Source organism: Panthera tigris, chromosome X (assembly GCF_018350195.1).
Source record: "Panthera tigris isolate Pti1 chromosome X, P.tigris_Pti1_mat1.1, whole genome shotgun sequence".
Lineage (NCBI taxonomy): Eukaryota > Metazoa > Chordata > Mammalia > Carnivora > Felidae > Panthera > Panthera tigris.
Window position 1 is genome coordinate 46,345,922 of NC_056677.1, and position 14,515 is coordinate 46,360,436.

Genomic DNA, 14,515 nt, shown 5'->3' on the forward strand with positions numbered 1-14,515 from the left:
AAAGATGTCTAATTTGAAATACATAAAAAATAATATGGGTTGATGGATAGAGGGATGAATAGATGTGTGTGAGAAGCAAGTATAGTAACATGCTAATTGTAAAACCTAGATGGTGGATATATGGGTGTTCGTAGAACAATTACTTTGACTTTCTGAAATGTTTGAAAATGTTCATAGTAAAATGTCAGGAGAAAAAGGGCTATGGGTTAACATCTCTGGTATCTTCACAGCCACTGCCTTACAATTTAACTGGAAACTTGCAACAACCCCTTTCACACTGGCCTCCATACTAACCTGCTTCTATCTCTGCCACCCCAAGGATTACCAAAGAAAATATTCTGAAACATAAATTGGACCTCCACAGTCCCTGCCAACCTCTTTAGGCTTCATTCCCCAGCACTTGCCATACCTTACTCTAGCCTTTACACCAGCCCAACTCAAGGGCTTATAGTTCCACCCATACACCAGGCTTCCTCCACTTTCCACTTCTACTTATGCTAGTCCTTTTGCTTGGAATGCTCTATTCCAACACATTATTCTGCCTTCCCTTGCCTAGTGAATGCCCTTCAACATTCAAATCAGACTTCTCAAAGTCTTTCCTGTTCCTCTGACTGGGTTCAGTCTCCTTCATGCTCTCATAGCACCCCACATTTATTTGTAACATAATATTTATCCAGTATGCTGTACCTGGGTCTCCAAGTCTGTGTACTAAACCACATGCTCCTTGAGGATCAAGCCCTCTGATAGCATGCACAGGGCCTAATACAAAGGAAGTTTTGATAAACCACTGTAAAATTGAACCAATACTGAATTAGCATGGATGATAATCTGGCACCTTCCAGCAACTTCATCATAGACTTAGTTGTACCTCTTCTACAGGACTTTAAGGCATATCACACCTATTGACTCAGCCATTTTTCTAGGTCTTTCAAACACTTTCATCATGGAACCAACTTGATTTCCTGCCCCAGTTTGGAATATTCTCTCCAATTCCTTTAAAGGCTTACTATTTCTGTAATCTCTATAAGATTATAGGATGTGCTGGGAAAATCTTAAGTGGGTAAATTTACTGATCATTGGAGTGTCAGATATTGAAGTAAGTTCTTTAAAGCTACTGTAATTCCTCCCAACAATTCAATGAGGTAGGGATTATATCTTCATTTTACAGATGATGAAACTAAGTCAAGGAAATATAAAGTAGCCAGCTCAAGATCACATAGGTGGTAAAGATGTAATTCAATCATTGGTCTTTTCAACTTTCAGGAACATCCTCTTTCTACTACAGCCCATTATCTCCAGGCTGGGCCAGGTTCTGGAAAGCCTTGAAACCCAGAAGGTATAATAAGCAGCAGGAAGTCTCGAATGTTCTTGTGCAGGAGGGGATGATGAAAAGAGGCCTTTGGGGAGGTAACATTGAAAAGTTGTGTATAATAGAATGGAATGTAAGGGAGGCTTGCTGGGCTCCGACAAGGAAAATGTAAAATGGATATTGTGTATCTCTTACCACATTCATTGGTGACTGCTGGCATTGTGTTGTGGTCCTATGGGGAAGGAGAGGGCCTCAAGAGGTGAGCTATTTTGAGTTAAAAGGCTAAAAGGGGGATAAAGGAGTGCAATTTCTGTCTTGTGGGTTGTATGAGTGGACAACTCCATGTGTCTGCCTCCTGGAAATAGCCTAGGATTTCTGCCCTTTATGAGATGTAGAAGTCCAGGAAAAGGCCAGAATTGACTGGACAGTTGAATGAAGGTTACCTTCGGGAAGCAGCTTTCGATGGGGGCACTAGAAGATGAGATGGTGCCCTCTCCATCCCTCCTTCAGTAACATCCTCACTGGTCTCTCTGACTTCATCTCACTTCCTCCTAATCCACTCCTAAGGGATGTTTTTTTTTTTTTTTTTTTTTCCAGATTTTGTAAACTTTAATAGCTTTAAACAGAGTAACAGGATACAAATGGGTTCTTTATTCCCCGGATGGTGAGCGTGCACCTCTCTTCTCATGTAAAAGCAAGTTAGATCATGCCATTTTCTGCTTAAACCCTATCATTTTAATGGTTCTCTATCATTCATGGGATACAGTTAAGTCTTTTGACTAACATCAAAATTACATATCCTCCACTATCTGAGGTTTAAAGATAAACATCACACCTAAAACTAATCAACTTTGATCATGTCTTCTCGAACTAGACATGCCCTCTTGGAGATTATTCATGATTCCCCAGGTGAAAGTCACAGCTGTAGTTATACCAAATTGCTTGTCCCCTATATGCACATGGGTGCTCCCCTCTGACTTTATTCATGCTGTTGCCTTGGCTTGGACAACTCTTCCTACTGTTCTCCACCTGACTGGCTACTTTTCATCCTTAAGTTCAGGAATCACCCCTGACAAGATTTACCTGCTTCCTGAACACCCTGCTTCCCCAGGACAGATTCCCTAACTAGCATCTTGTGCTCATCTCTGGTGCCCTTCTGATCTACTCAGTTTAGTGGAGGGCAAGTGCCATTTCAGTCAACTTGATATGAACAGGGTCCTGATAGAAAGGGAAAGGCCTGTGCACCTGAGGCAGGGAACACAACATGAACAAGCAGAATTGGGGATCTGTACTCAGGACAGGTCAGGTCTAAGAAGATTCGGTTTGGGAATCAACAGCATCCAGAAAGTTTGGGGGTGACCATACTTCTAGAGGCCTTCATAGTTGAAATAATTCCATCTAGACAATGTAGAAACTGAGATCCAGACAAGCAATCTCCCCCAAATTATTTGGTCATTGAGAAGGCAGGTTCTTAGTGACAAGTCCTGTGTACTTTTCCACTCCATAGAGGAAAAACTGAAGTTGGGTGCTTGTTTTCCTCCTAATTTTTCGACAGGATCCTCTAATCTTCTGGCACCTCCTGTCTGGATGAGAGGTAAGGTAACCAAGACTCTAGCTTATCCTTAAGCTGATGACAAAGAGAACCCAACCCACCATTCCTGCAAAGGCTCTGAAATCCCTCCCCTCTTTCCTATTGCATTTCTACCAGAAGACACAGTTCCCCATGCCCCAGACAGGAACCTTTCCTCCCTAGATCCTAATACCAACATTCAGATTGAAAGAGCTAGAGGAGGCTATCCAGCCAGTAGATGCCAAACAGAGAGTCACCCCAGACGCACAGTAGCAGAATTTCTAGGACGAAGACATTCTCTGGGGCACCTGGGTGGCTCAGTTGGTTAAGCATCCAACTTCAGCTCAGGTCATGATCCCTCGACTCATGGGTTCGAGCCCCGCATCAGGTTGTGTGCTGACAGCTCAGAACCTAGAGCCTGCTTCAAATTCTGTGTCTCCATTTCTCTCTGCCCCTCCCCTGCTTGCAGTCTGTCTCTGTCTCTCTCAAAAATAAACATTAAAAAAAAAGAAATTCTCATTGGGTCCAAAGTCCTTTTACAATGAGTCTCAGACAGGAAGCAGCCTGCCCTGGGTCACAGAGTCAGGGTGGTAGTAGATTTGGAACTGATGCTCCTGACATTATCCCTTGGGCTCTCTTCAGGACACAATTCCCAATGCTGCATTTTGCACACAACAGGTGCTCAATAAACATCTGTTGGGTCATTGATGTGCAAAAGATTTTCTAACATGGTGAGGGGAAAGAACATGAGTTTTGGAGTTAGGCAGATCCTGCTGTGGAAGACCACTGGCAAATTTCAACCTCCTTCACTGTAAACAGGACTAACAACTATCTCCCAACGCTGTCAGTGAGCATTAAATGAGATATCCTAAGTAAAACCCCTAGCCCAATGCCTGGCACAGAAAAGGCACTTAATAAATTGTAGTCGTTATCAGTGAGAGGTGGTACTGTGATAAGAACACAGACTCTGGAACCAGGCTGGCCCCACAACTTAAGATGTTTGATGCTAGAAGGTTTCTTTGCCTCTGTTTTCTGATCAGTAGGATGAGGACATCAGTGAGGATTAAATGAATCAATATACATAGAACACTAAGAGAAGTGTCTAGCACAAGGAAATAATCATGATGTGTTAGCTCTAATAATTCTATCTTATCCCTTGCACTGGACCTAAACACAGTAATCAAGTTCAGCCTAGAGGAGCATGTCAGATAAAGAGAGAGGGAAGAAAAACAAAACACCAAAATTCCATATTCAAAGACAACACAGGTGTAGCCACTAAGAACAGCCCATGGAAGATATGGAAAGCCTTCCCAACAAACTTGTCAGGCCACTTTGAATTGTTGCCTCTTTCTTTTCTGCTCACTGTACTTCTGGTTATGTTTCTAGTGTGTCAATTGTGTCTCTCATGAAAGCTGGGATTCTGTCCCCTCCCCACCTCAGGTGTAAGGTTGGGGACCAAGGAAGTGCTGAGTTCACAAAAGGGAGAGAAAGAGAAAATGTAAAGAGAAGGCGGCACTCCTGGACCCACCCCACCACCCACCACCACCACCACCACCAGAAAAGAATGCCAAGCAAAGCAATTGCCAAGATAAATCACTTTTATCTATATAGGAAAGGGAGGATCTAAAAAAAATATAAATTACATTAGTAACACAACATAAGAAAAAAACAGGGGAAAAAACAACAGAGAAGTCTGTATGATGCTATTCTAACCTGTTTATAAAAAGGCCCTGCATCAGAAATTCACAATCCTACCCACTTCTAAAAATATATTTAGACATGTACAGAAGCGGTGGGCTTGTTTTTAAATTGTTTGCTTTTCTGTAAAAATATATTAAAGGTGAATAGAAATCCTCTCTCCCTGCCCCCTATCCAACCCCCAGCTCTGTGCTAGGGACTGGATACCAGAGGTTAACTCTCACCATGTTCTACACCTTAGTTACTACCACTCCAACCCCTCCCCAACTCACTTCACTTAGAACCTGAAACATTAAAAAAAAAAAAAAAAAAAAAAGAAAAAGCACACTAGCCTCTTTGGAAAAGCATAACTCTGAGGGTAAACTTGCTTTTCATTTAAAACACAAAACAACATACAGGAGACTCTGAGAGCCCAACTAAACTAAATGGAAACCCAGTCAAATGGAAGTTGGGTTTCAGCTCCACAGAAACTTCTAACAAAGAAACAGAGGGGAAAGAGGCCTGGAACCAGGGGGATTTGCTAGCAATTAGCTGCCTTTGAAATATCAAGGGGCGAGGGTGTTAATGGGCAGAAGGGCTGGGGTCCTGGTCTTTGTTACAGCAGTCAAGGCCTAGTCAGGCAGTTGCCTACACAGGGACACAGACTGTCCCTCCTTCCCTCCCCTCACTACCCTCTGCTGCCTTGAAATCCCCAAGAAGAGCAAAGCTTGGTGGAAATAGAGGGGAGGGGAGTGGGGACCTCACATTCTAGGGGGGGAGGTAGCCAGGCTTTTTGCCTTTGGTGTGACTAGATAGAGGACTGCATGGCCCCTGGGGTCCCCAAAATAAAAAAAAGGAATAGGGTTAAGGGGCCCCTGATTCCAAATGAGGAGAGTAGATGTGGGGCTGTAGAGAAAAGAAAGAAACTGGAGACACAAAGACAACAAGGGCAGCCTCACATACTCCCGTAGCCTGCAATGGTAGCTATTAAATTCCCCAGAAGCACTGGGCAAACTGGGGTGAGGTCAAGGTGGGGAGTAGAGGACAAGGATGCACTCCACTTGGGCAGTACCAAAATGGAGGGAGTGGGGCATTATCCATCCAGTCCAGGTTGCCAGAGAGGCAGGACAGACTGAGGTGGAGGGATACAGGGGAGGAGGAGGGGTTGGGCACTGTCTGGACAATAGAGACATCCACAAAGGGAAGACAGGGAGGGGAGGATCAGATGATCTGCTCCTTTACAGATGGGCATCTCCTCTCCCAGGTTCAGGCTCTCGAATAGCCCATCTGTACTCTGCTTGAGCATTGACCTGATGTCTGGGAGCACAAAGACCCAGAAGCGAAATGTGAGTTCTGAGGTCTTCTTTAGACCAAGACCTTAGGTGGGGAAAGGAGGGAGGCTCCTGATGGAGAACCCAGAGCTGTCCTGTCACATCCTTTCCAGAAGGTCCAGGCTGTGCTCTGTGGTACAGGTGAAGAGAGCAGGCTGTACATAGGGCCAGAGTTATCTGCTTCAGTGGTAGGAACTTTCAGACTGTTGGGAGATCACCTGTTGGGGCCCAGCTATAGCCACATGGATAATGTTCTGCAGGACCTCAAAATCCAGGCAAATCCCTGAAGTTCACCCTGGGACAGGGGACCTCATCTGTAGCCACCCAAAAGTAGCTTCCTCCAATGGGCTACAAAGTCATGGTCAAAGGCTTGGGTGTTGGTCCTCTCCCCACCTTTAGACATGACAGAAATCTCTCTTCTTCCCAAAGATGAATGAAGTCAGCCCACAGCCTTTCCAGTCCACCTCTGGAAATGGCCCCTACTGGGGCAGTAAGGAGACTCCGGGCCCTCTTCTTTATTTTCATGATGCATTTGGCAAGAGGGGAAAGAGGCTAGACCCTTCTCCCAGGAACGAATCTGGAATGGGATATGTCCACTTGGCTGGGGGGCAGAAGGGGAAGAACATATGGGCAAAGGTGGACAGGCTTCTGCAGACAGGGCTGGAGTTGTGGGAAGTGTTGAGCACTGGGAACTCCATAATCAGGGAAATAGCAAGGGGCCCAGGCTCACTTTATGTTTCTCCTCATCCTGCCTCCTAGCTCTAAGTGGGGATGAGAGTATAGGGCAGATAAGGCTGGTAAAAAAGAAACGGGTTGAAGCAGCAGAAGAAGGTTCTGGTCAGCCAGAAACCTCTCCCATTTACCTGCTAGTCAGAGGTATGGAGAAGGAAGGCAGGATGCTCTAGTGGAAGTAGAAAAGGGAGTTAGGGGAGTTGGTGAAGGGGCCCTTTGGGGAGTCCGTGCCTTTGGTCAGTTCCAAGAAAGCAGGACAATGCGCCTCAGCACCTTGTCCGGGGCAGATAGGATCCAGGAGTGCCCCGAGAGTTGACGATGGAGAAGGCAATGGGGGTGAAGGGGTGAGGGGCAGGACACTAGGGGGCTCACAGAAGTAGTTTGCCATTTCTGTGGATTTTCAGGATACGGCCAAGTCTCTGCTTTGCTGTGGCCAGGCCCTTTTTAGGACGCTTTCCTGTGGGGGAAAAGAGAGGTAAGTAAAGGCTATGGCAAGGGCTTCAGCAACAACTCCAGCACCATCTATATTTGTTCTACCCCCCTCCTCTGTTCCTTTGCCCACAGAGTATCCCCATTCTTATACTGGCTCCAGGCACATCTTGGGCAAGAGGCCCTTCTTAACTACTTCCATCATGCCTTGGCGCTTCCTCCTATGACCTCCTGCAGCAGCTATCTACTCCCTGATTAGCCTGTCTGATTCCTTTTCCTCATTGATTTATTTGGTCCCAATCATTTTCCTTCCTAAATTCTGCAGGGATGTGGTAATGCCTCCCTGTCCTCTTATCCTGACCACGGAGACTGGACAAGTGCCTGGTTAGTGATTATAGCTCAGTGTCCTGGAAGGTGGCATTCCCACGGCCTTGTTTCGTTAGCAACCCTCATCTTCATCATCCAATGCCACACTGACTTCACCACCCTTGAGCTGCATACTCTAGGGACTGGGCTTTGAAGGCCAAAGTGAGGAAAAAGAGAGCTTGAGCCATGCCCCCCCATTGCCTCTTCCTCTCTCTCCCCACATCAAATCACTTCCCATGTCCACTGTGACCTCCTCCATATTTGATCAATTTATCTTCTCCCTCTTCATTCCCTCTGCTATAGCCCCAGCTTCTCTTCACTGCAGCCTGAAACCTGTGTATATGTCTCCTCCCTAGACTTCTCACCCACTGCCCACCCTCCACTCTGGTCACCAGAAGGCTCTTTCTAAACCCACATCTGAAATGCCCCTGTTTAACATCAGTTAACGTCCCTTCATTGCCTAAGAGATCAAATACAAGTGCCTTAGGTTGACTGTCAGTATCCCTCCCAGGTATTCTCATCTACCAGGGTACTTAGGGTTTGGAGCTGGTGACCCTAAGATCCTTCTCAGTTCTGCAACCATATGGCAGCCGTACCTTGTCCTGCTTGATTGCTCTGGGAGCCAACTGAAGGGCGCCGCTGGGTCAAGAAGACGCCAGGGGCCATGGGTGTGGTGCTGCGGTTTGCCTGGGCCATACCAAAGGCATTGGGACGAGCAGTATATTCATGGTCAGCAAGACTTCCTGAGAGAGCCTCTTGTTTAGGCTCAGGAGGAGGCAGGGGTGAGGAGGAGGTGAGAAGCTGGGGTGTAGTCGCCAGAGTTGGGGCTGGCGCTGCCACGCTGAGATTGGACTCTTGAGGTTGAGGCTGTTCTACCTCCTTCAACAAAGGCTTCTTCTTGATGTATTTCTTCTTCTGGGCTTTCTGCAGCTCCTGAAATATAAGCCAAGTGGGAGGGGAAAATTCAGGAGTGGAGAAGAGAGAATTGCCCAGAAAGGAAACTAGACACTGGTAGATGTGGTTCTATAAATCTCCCCACCCTAAGTCTAGCCTGGATGTTATGTATACAAAACACACAGACCTTCCATCACCAGAGGTCATCTCTTTGGTACCATCCACCCTTAAGTTATCACTGCCACTAACCAGTACAGTGGTAACAGAAGGGTAAATGAGTTCAGAGACTTGGGTTTTGGTCCTAACATTGCCATTTATGAGGTGGACTATGGATACTTCTAATAAGAATAGCCACATTTATGTCGGCACCTAAGGCCCTTTATACAGTTGACCCTTAGGGTAGTACTAACCTCCCATGCAGGCGAAAATCCACATTTTGACTCCCCAAAAACTTAACTACTAATAGCCTACTGTTGACTGGAAGCCTTACTGATAACATAAACAGTCGATTAACATATATTTTGTATGTTCTACATATTATATACTGTATCTTTTGTTTTTTAATATAATTTATTGTCAAATTGGTTTCCATACAACACGCAGTGCTCATCCCAACAAGCGCCCTCCTCAATGCCCATCACCTACCTTCCCCTCTCCCCTATCCACCCTCAGTTTGTTCTCTGTATGTAAGAGTCTCTTATGGTTTGCCTCCCTCCCTCTCTGTAACTTTTTTTCCCCTTCCCCTCCCCCATGGTCTTCTGTTAAGTTTCTCAAGATCCACATAGGAGTGAAAACATATGCTATCTGTCTTTCTCTGACTTACAATAAAGACAGAGAAAAGAAAATATTAGGAAAATCCTAAGGAAAAGAAAATACATTTACAGTACTACACTAAAAAAAAAAATCTACGTATAAGTGGACCTGTGCAGTTCAAACCTGTGTTGTGCAAGGGCCAACAGTCTGCTTAACTTCATTTAATCCTCAGAGTAGCCCTGAGAAGGAAAATCCCTCAGTTTATAGATGAGAAAACTGAGGTGCAGGGATATTAAGTAGTTTGAGCCCAAAGCCTCACAGGTGAAGAACTGCTAGGTCCAGGATTCAGCCAGGTCTATCTGAATACCCACCCTGTATACTTCTCAAAAAGGAACTCTGAGAGTGAAAGAGGAGTAGCTTTGGAATAAAATAAAATTTTTAAAAAAACAAAGAAAACAAAAACAAAAACAAAACCAAACAAAAACTGGGGTTCAAATATAGGCTTGTGCTCCCTGAGTGGGATGACCTCAACAAGTTACTAACCTTTTTGAATCTCAATTGCCTCATCTGTAAAATGGGCCAAATAAATCTGTTTTTCAGGGTTGTCAGAGAGATTAAATAAAATAATGATGTAAAAACACATAGCACATAGTAGGTACTCAGCAAGTGGTAAACTATTGCTCTATCTTCATATCTTACAAAGGTTTCTCTTATTTTTGCTGGTCTTTTAATAGAGGACTTGGCAATCCTCCAGGCCACTAGGTCTTAAAACCTCAATTCTGGATGGGAGAGATGAATATGAAGTTATGTCACTTCTCCCAACATCTTGGATTTCATCCATCCATTGCTCTACGGAGCTACTATCCACTGTGTAGTGGGTACCTGTAGAGTGGGCATCTGGAGCCCTGAGAACCTGGAAAGGTGGTGCTGAGAGCATGTGAATGACTTCACCTTCTGAAATGCTACACAGCCTCACAGACCAACTCAGTGATTACATTTCTTTGCCTTGGCAGCACAGGCCTACTCCTGCCAGGCTGTGGCTACAATAGGAATTTCTGGGGGATAAAAATAATAATATTAGTAATACAGGCCAGGTACTGTTCTACAATTTAACTCATTTAATACTCAGAAGAAGTATGAGAAGAAAGAATTAAAATCACATTTTGAGAAGAAACTGTGGCACAGAGAGATTAAGTCATTTTCCCAAGGTTATAGGACCAATATGTGACCAAGATGGGATTCAGACCTAAGCCACTGGGCTTCAGAATCACTTTTCTCAGCCATACTGCTATTCCACCCATACCAGAAACTGCATTTCTGCCCCCATTTCTCTCATCTGAATCCAGAGATTATCTATTCACACCTAGATCATATAGCTGAAATTTTTCTACCTTTGCTGCCAATCTCATGTAATTCATCCAGATGAATTACAGAAGACTAGACTGTTTTATGACAGGATCACTTACACTTGCCAATTTCCTTGCTCAGAAGCCTGTTAGCAGGTCTTCACCCAAGTTCAAACTTCCCAGTCTGACATTCATGGTCTTCTACAGTCTGGCCATCCATCCCTATCCAACCCATAATGATTACACTGAGAAGCTAACACGTCTATAGTACTTACTCTGTGACAAGTGCCATGCTCTGAGCTTTTCCATATATTACCTCATCTAATCCTCAAAGTTTATGAGGAAACTGAGGCATAGAGAAATTAAGTAACTTGCTAAAGTGGTAGAGTGAAGATTCAAAGTCAGGCAGGCTAGTTCTACAATCCATTTTTTAATCTGAATTTATCTTACCCTATTCCCCATGAAGCCTCCAATCCAGAAAAGATCTGCTCATTTATTTATTCATCCATCCATTCCTTCATTCATTCACCCAACATTGACTAAACATATGTTTAGTATAGTGGGGATACCAAGTTAAATTAGATATATCCCCACCCTTCAGGCACTTACAGTTTAATAAGGAACACAGAAAAGCACACTTATGACTGTTAAGAGAGAATGCTACAGAAGCACAGAAGACTACTGTAATAAATTGGTGGTAGGTGGTATGAAGGTGTGTTAGGTAAGGCATCCGAAAGGGATAATTCCCAATGGGCAGAGGAACAACCTGTGCAAAGGCAGAGGCATGAGACACTGTGATACACGCTAAGTGAACTTCAAGTATCATGGTACAATAGTATAGCTGGTGTGAAGGGCATGTATGAGGGGCTGGTAGGAGGTTAGGGAGGAGAGGTGACCAGAGAACAAATTAAGAGGGCCTTGTGTGCTTTGCTAAGGATTTCCCTTCTCCTAGAATGCCTTTCTGTTCCTTCCAAAAGCTCAGCCTGCAAAACACCTCCCAAATTTCAAATCCTCTTCTTTCAAGTCATCCCTCATCAACCGAAACAGAAGTGAGCTCCTTAGAAGGCACTAAAAATAGTTTTCACAGCTTTAATTAATGTATCTGTTTATTTAAAGCAGAACACTCCCCTCCCCCACTTTTTTCCAGATTACATCTAACATGGCACTAGGATATATATATAACAGAGGGAAGTTCTGGTCAGAGATGGCCTGCCTGCCCTGCGTGGTCTCTGCTAACTCCCAACAACAGCCTCTGAGACATTTCTAAGCAACTCGAGCGCTCCATATAATAGCATATTTAAAACATAATTCTATTAAATTTTATTGAGATAGGATATGATTATTAAATTCTATAAACATTTAACTATTTTATTGAAATAGCAAGTAACATGAAATTTGAAGTTAGAGGATATGAGTTTGAATCTTGTCTCCTCCATTTACTGGCTGTATTATCCTGGACTAGTCACTTAAAGAGAGCCTCATTTTCTTCACCTGTAAAATGATGAAAATATCACCTATTGAACAGGGCTACTGGGCAGATTACATGAGACGTTGTACATGGAAGCCCCTAACATAAAAGCAGATACCCAACAAATGCTCTAAGCAATAGTCTGTGGCATGAAGAGCCAAGAAGATGTTGATAAGGAGAGAACCAGAAAATTCAACTCCAACTGCTCCCAGGGTTGCTGAGCGCAGTATACACATTAGAGAACTTTGTAAACTGTAACCTGCTAGGAGGTCAATTTAATTCTAGTGAAGTGACCCTTTAGGACAAAAACTAGTGGGTGAAGTTTTCTTGGGCAGTAGGGGCTGAAGATTAAGGCAATAATATTTGGCACAGAGGACAAGGAAAGCCTCTCCCCCAAAATCAAAATCCAATACTGGTTGGGTGGCAGAGAACTTGAGTACACTCAGCTAGTAACCTCCTCGGGGTTCCATCTGATGGCAAATGCTCTCATTCAAGGACAGCCCTGGTCCTTCCCACCTAACAGGTTTTTACACACCTAGAAAGGCAAGTGATATCAACAAGAGCTTTTCTCTAGCCCCCTATTTCCTTTCATCCTAAATCATGTCAACTGTGTGATCTGTGGAAGCAGCTTGTCATCGAGTTGGGCTGTGAAGGATATAGGAGGAGCCTAGGATAATGCCATATATAAAGATCAAAGGCTACCCACCCACTCCCCGATGAAACAGTGGGAACCTATCAGCCTGAAGGTCTCAGTTTTAAGGCTCTAAGTAAACTGGGGTCAGTAGCAAGGCCACTGCCTAGATGTCAGCACCTACCTGCTGGGCTAGTTTTGCAGCTGCTGCAGCCAAGCCTGTCTCAATGGAAGCTACCCGGGTCCCCTCACGCACAGGACGGTCCTGCTTTGGTAGAGTTGGGGTCACACGGGCTGCAGAGGAAACAGGATGAAAACATTTATCTGAATGTCAACCATATTCCCTACCTCTGAGCCTCCCCAAAGGTGGTCTCACTGGTCTCCCTGCTTATAGCTTTTTAGAAAGTTAGATTTTGTCTCCTATCAGGGAAGAAGCTAATTTACAAATGCTCAAAGAACACAATGCACACACTGATTACAGGGTAAAAGTTAACTTCCCTGAATTGGCATTTAAGGTTGTCCATGTTCTGCTCCTGGCCTACTTACCTCCTCAACCTTATTTCTACATCCATATTCTCAGCTTCTCTAAACAGAATGGCTTATTATACCTCTAGAATAAGTACAGATCATCCTCTCTCCCTGTGCCTTCATCCTCACCATCCATACTGCCTAGAGTACCCTCTTCCCTTTGTCCCCCACTTCAAAACCTGCCCATCCTTCAAAGGCAAGCTGAAATCAACTTTCTATACAAAACCTCTAGGACCTCTCTGGCTCACACCAACTTATCCCTCTCCTGAACTTACAATACATACAAGTCACTCAATATATATTATGTACCATCTTGTCTCATTCCCTAACATTGATGTGCTGCTGTGTGTGTTATGTGGTCAACCAAACAGGCTATGAATTCCTGAAGAAGACTGTCTTCTTGTATAACCCTTTTATAGTGCCATAAGAATCTTGAATCAAAAAATAGTTACTTATCCCACATTTTACATAGGAAGTATACTTCAGGATAACCAAATGGCCCCAGATGATGAAGGCGAACTCTTCTTTATAGAAGAATGCCAGCTAATAAATGGAATGACAGAATTAGAAAATCACAGGTTTGCAAGGCCTAATAAAACAATTGATTCTAGGGCACTGGATATTCACACAGTACCAAAGTATTACCTCACATACTACTTGTAGTCTCAAGAAGGAAAAAAACTAGCTTTATGACAGTAAGATCCTATCACCCCTTAACGAAGCATATTTTTCTATTAAAAAAAATCTTTTTTAATGTTTATTTATTTTGAGGGAGAGAGAGAGACAGAATATGACCAGGGGAGGGTCAGAGAGAGAGGGAGACAGAATCCGAAGAGGGCTCCAGGCTCCAACCTTTCAGCACAGAGCCTGATGCAGGGCTCGAACCCACAAACCTCAAGATCATGACCTGAGCTGAAGACGGACGCTTAACTGACTGAGCCACCCAGGCGCCCCTCCCCTTAGGTAAGTATTAACCTGATTGTTACTAATAGTGAGACAGCGGACTTCATGTGCTTCCTGATACAGTGCAATATGAAATTCACAGCATCACCTGGGAAGTAGTTTTGCCAAAGACCGAAAATCAAGTAAGTGGTTCATATTACTTCCAGTTTTTAGGAAATGAAGAGATAAGACAGCAAGTTAAATGACAACATGAGAAAACAATCAGACATTCTACAAGATAATTGGCCTGTTTCATTAAAAAGACAATGTCACAAGGAAACAAACAAAATCTAGAAGGTGGGATGTGTTACAATTACACTAGCTTTTACAATAATCAACAGCATAAAACAAAAAAGGGGGAATGCTCTAGGTTAAGAAAGACTCAAAAGGCATGACAGCCAAATACTTTGTGAACTCTGTTAGATCCTGATTTAAACAAATCCACTGTAAAAATACCTTTTTTGGTTAGACAATTGAGGAAAATTGATTATGGACTTAGTATTAGATCATGGATAGGAATTATCACATTATTAATTTTG

At 43.8% G+C, this 14,515-nt stretch overlaps 1 protein-coding gene across 3 annotated transcripts in view; it reads right to left on the reverse strand.

Annotated features, from left to right (window-relative positions):
* Positions 1-4,459: 4,459 nt before the first annotated feature.
* The window catches only part of PHF8 (PHD finger protein 8), a 93,081-nt gene continuing 83,025 nt past the window's right edge, over positions 4,460-14,515 (reverse strand). For all 3 annotated transcript variants that reach the window (XM_042973705.1, XM_007089430.3, XM_007089429.3), the window contains 3 exons: positions 12,691-12,800; positions 8,011-8,347; positions 4,460-7,076 (listed from right to left, as the gene is read on the reverse strand). In XM_042973705.1, coding sequence (XP_042829639.1) covers positions 6,988-7,076; positions 8,011-8,347; positions 12,691-12,800 — 536 coding nt within the window. In that variant the 3' untranslated portion in view covers positions 4,460-6,987. The remainder of the gene's footprint in view (positions 7,077-8,010; positions 8,348-12,690; positions 12,801-14,515) is intronic.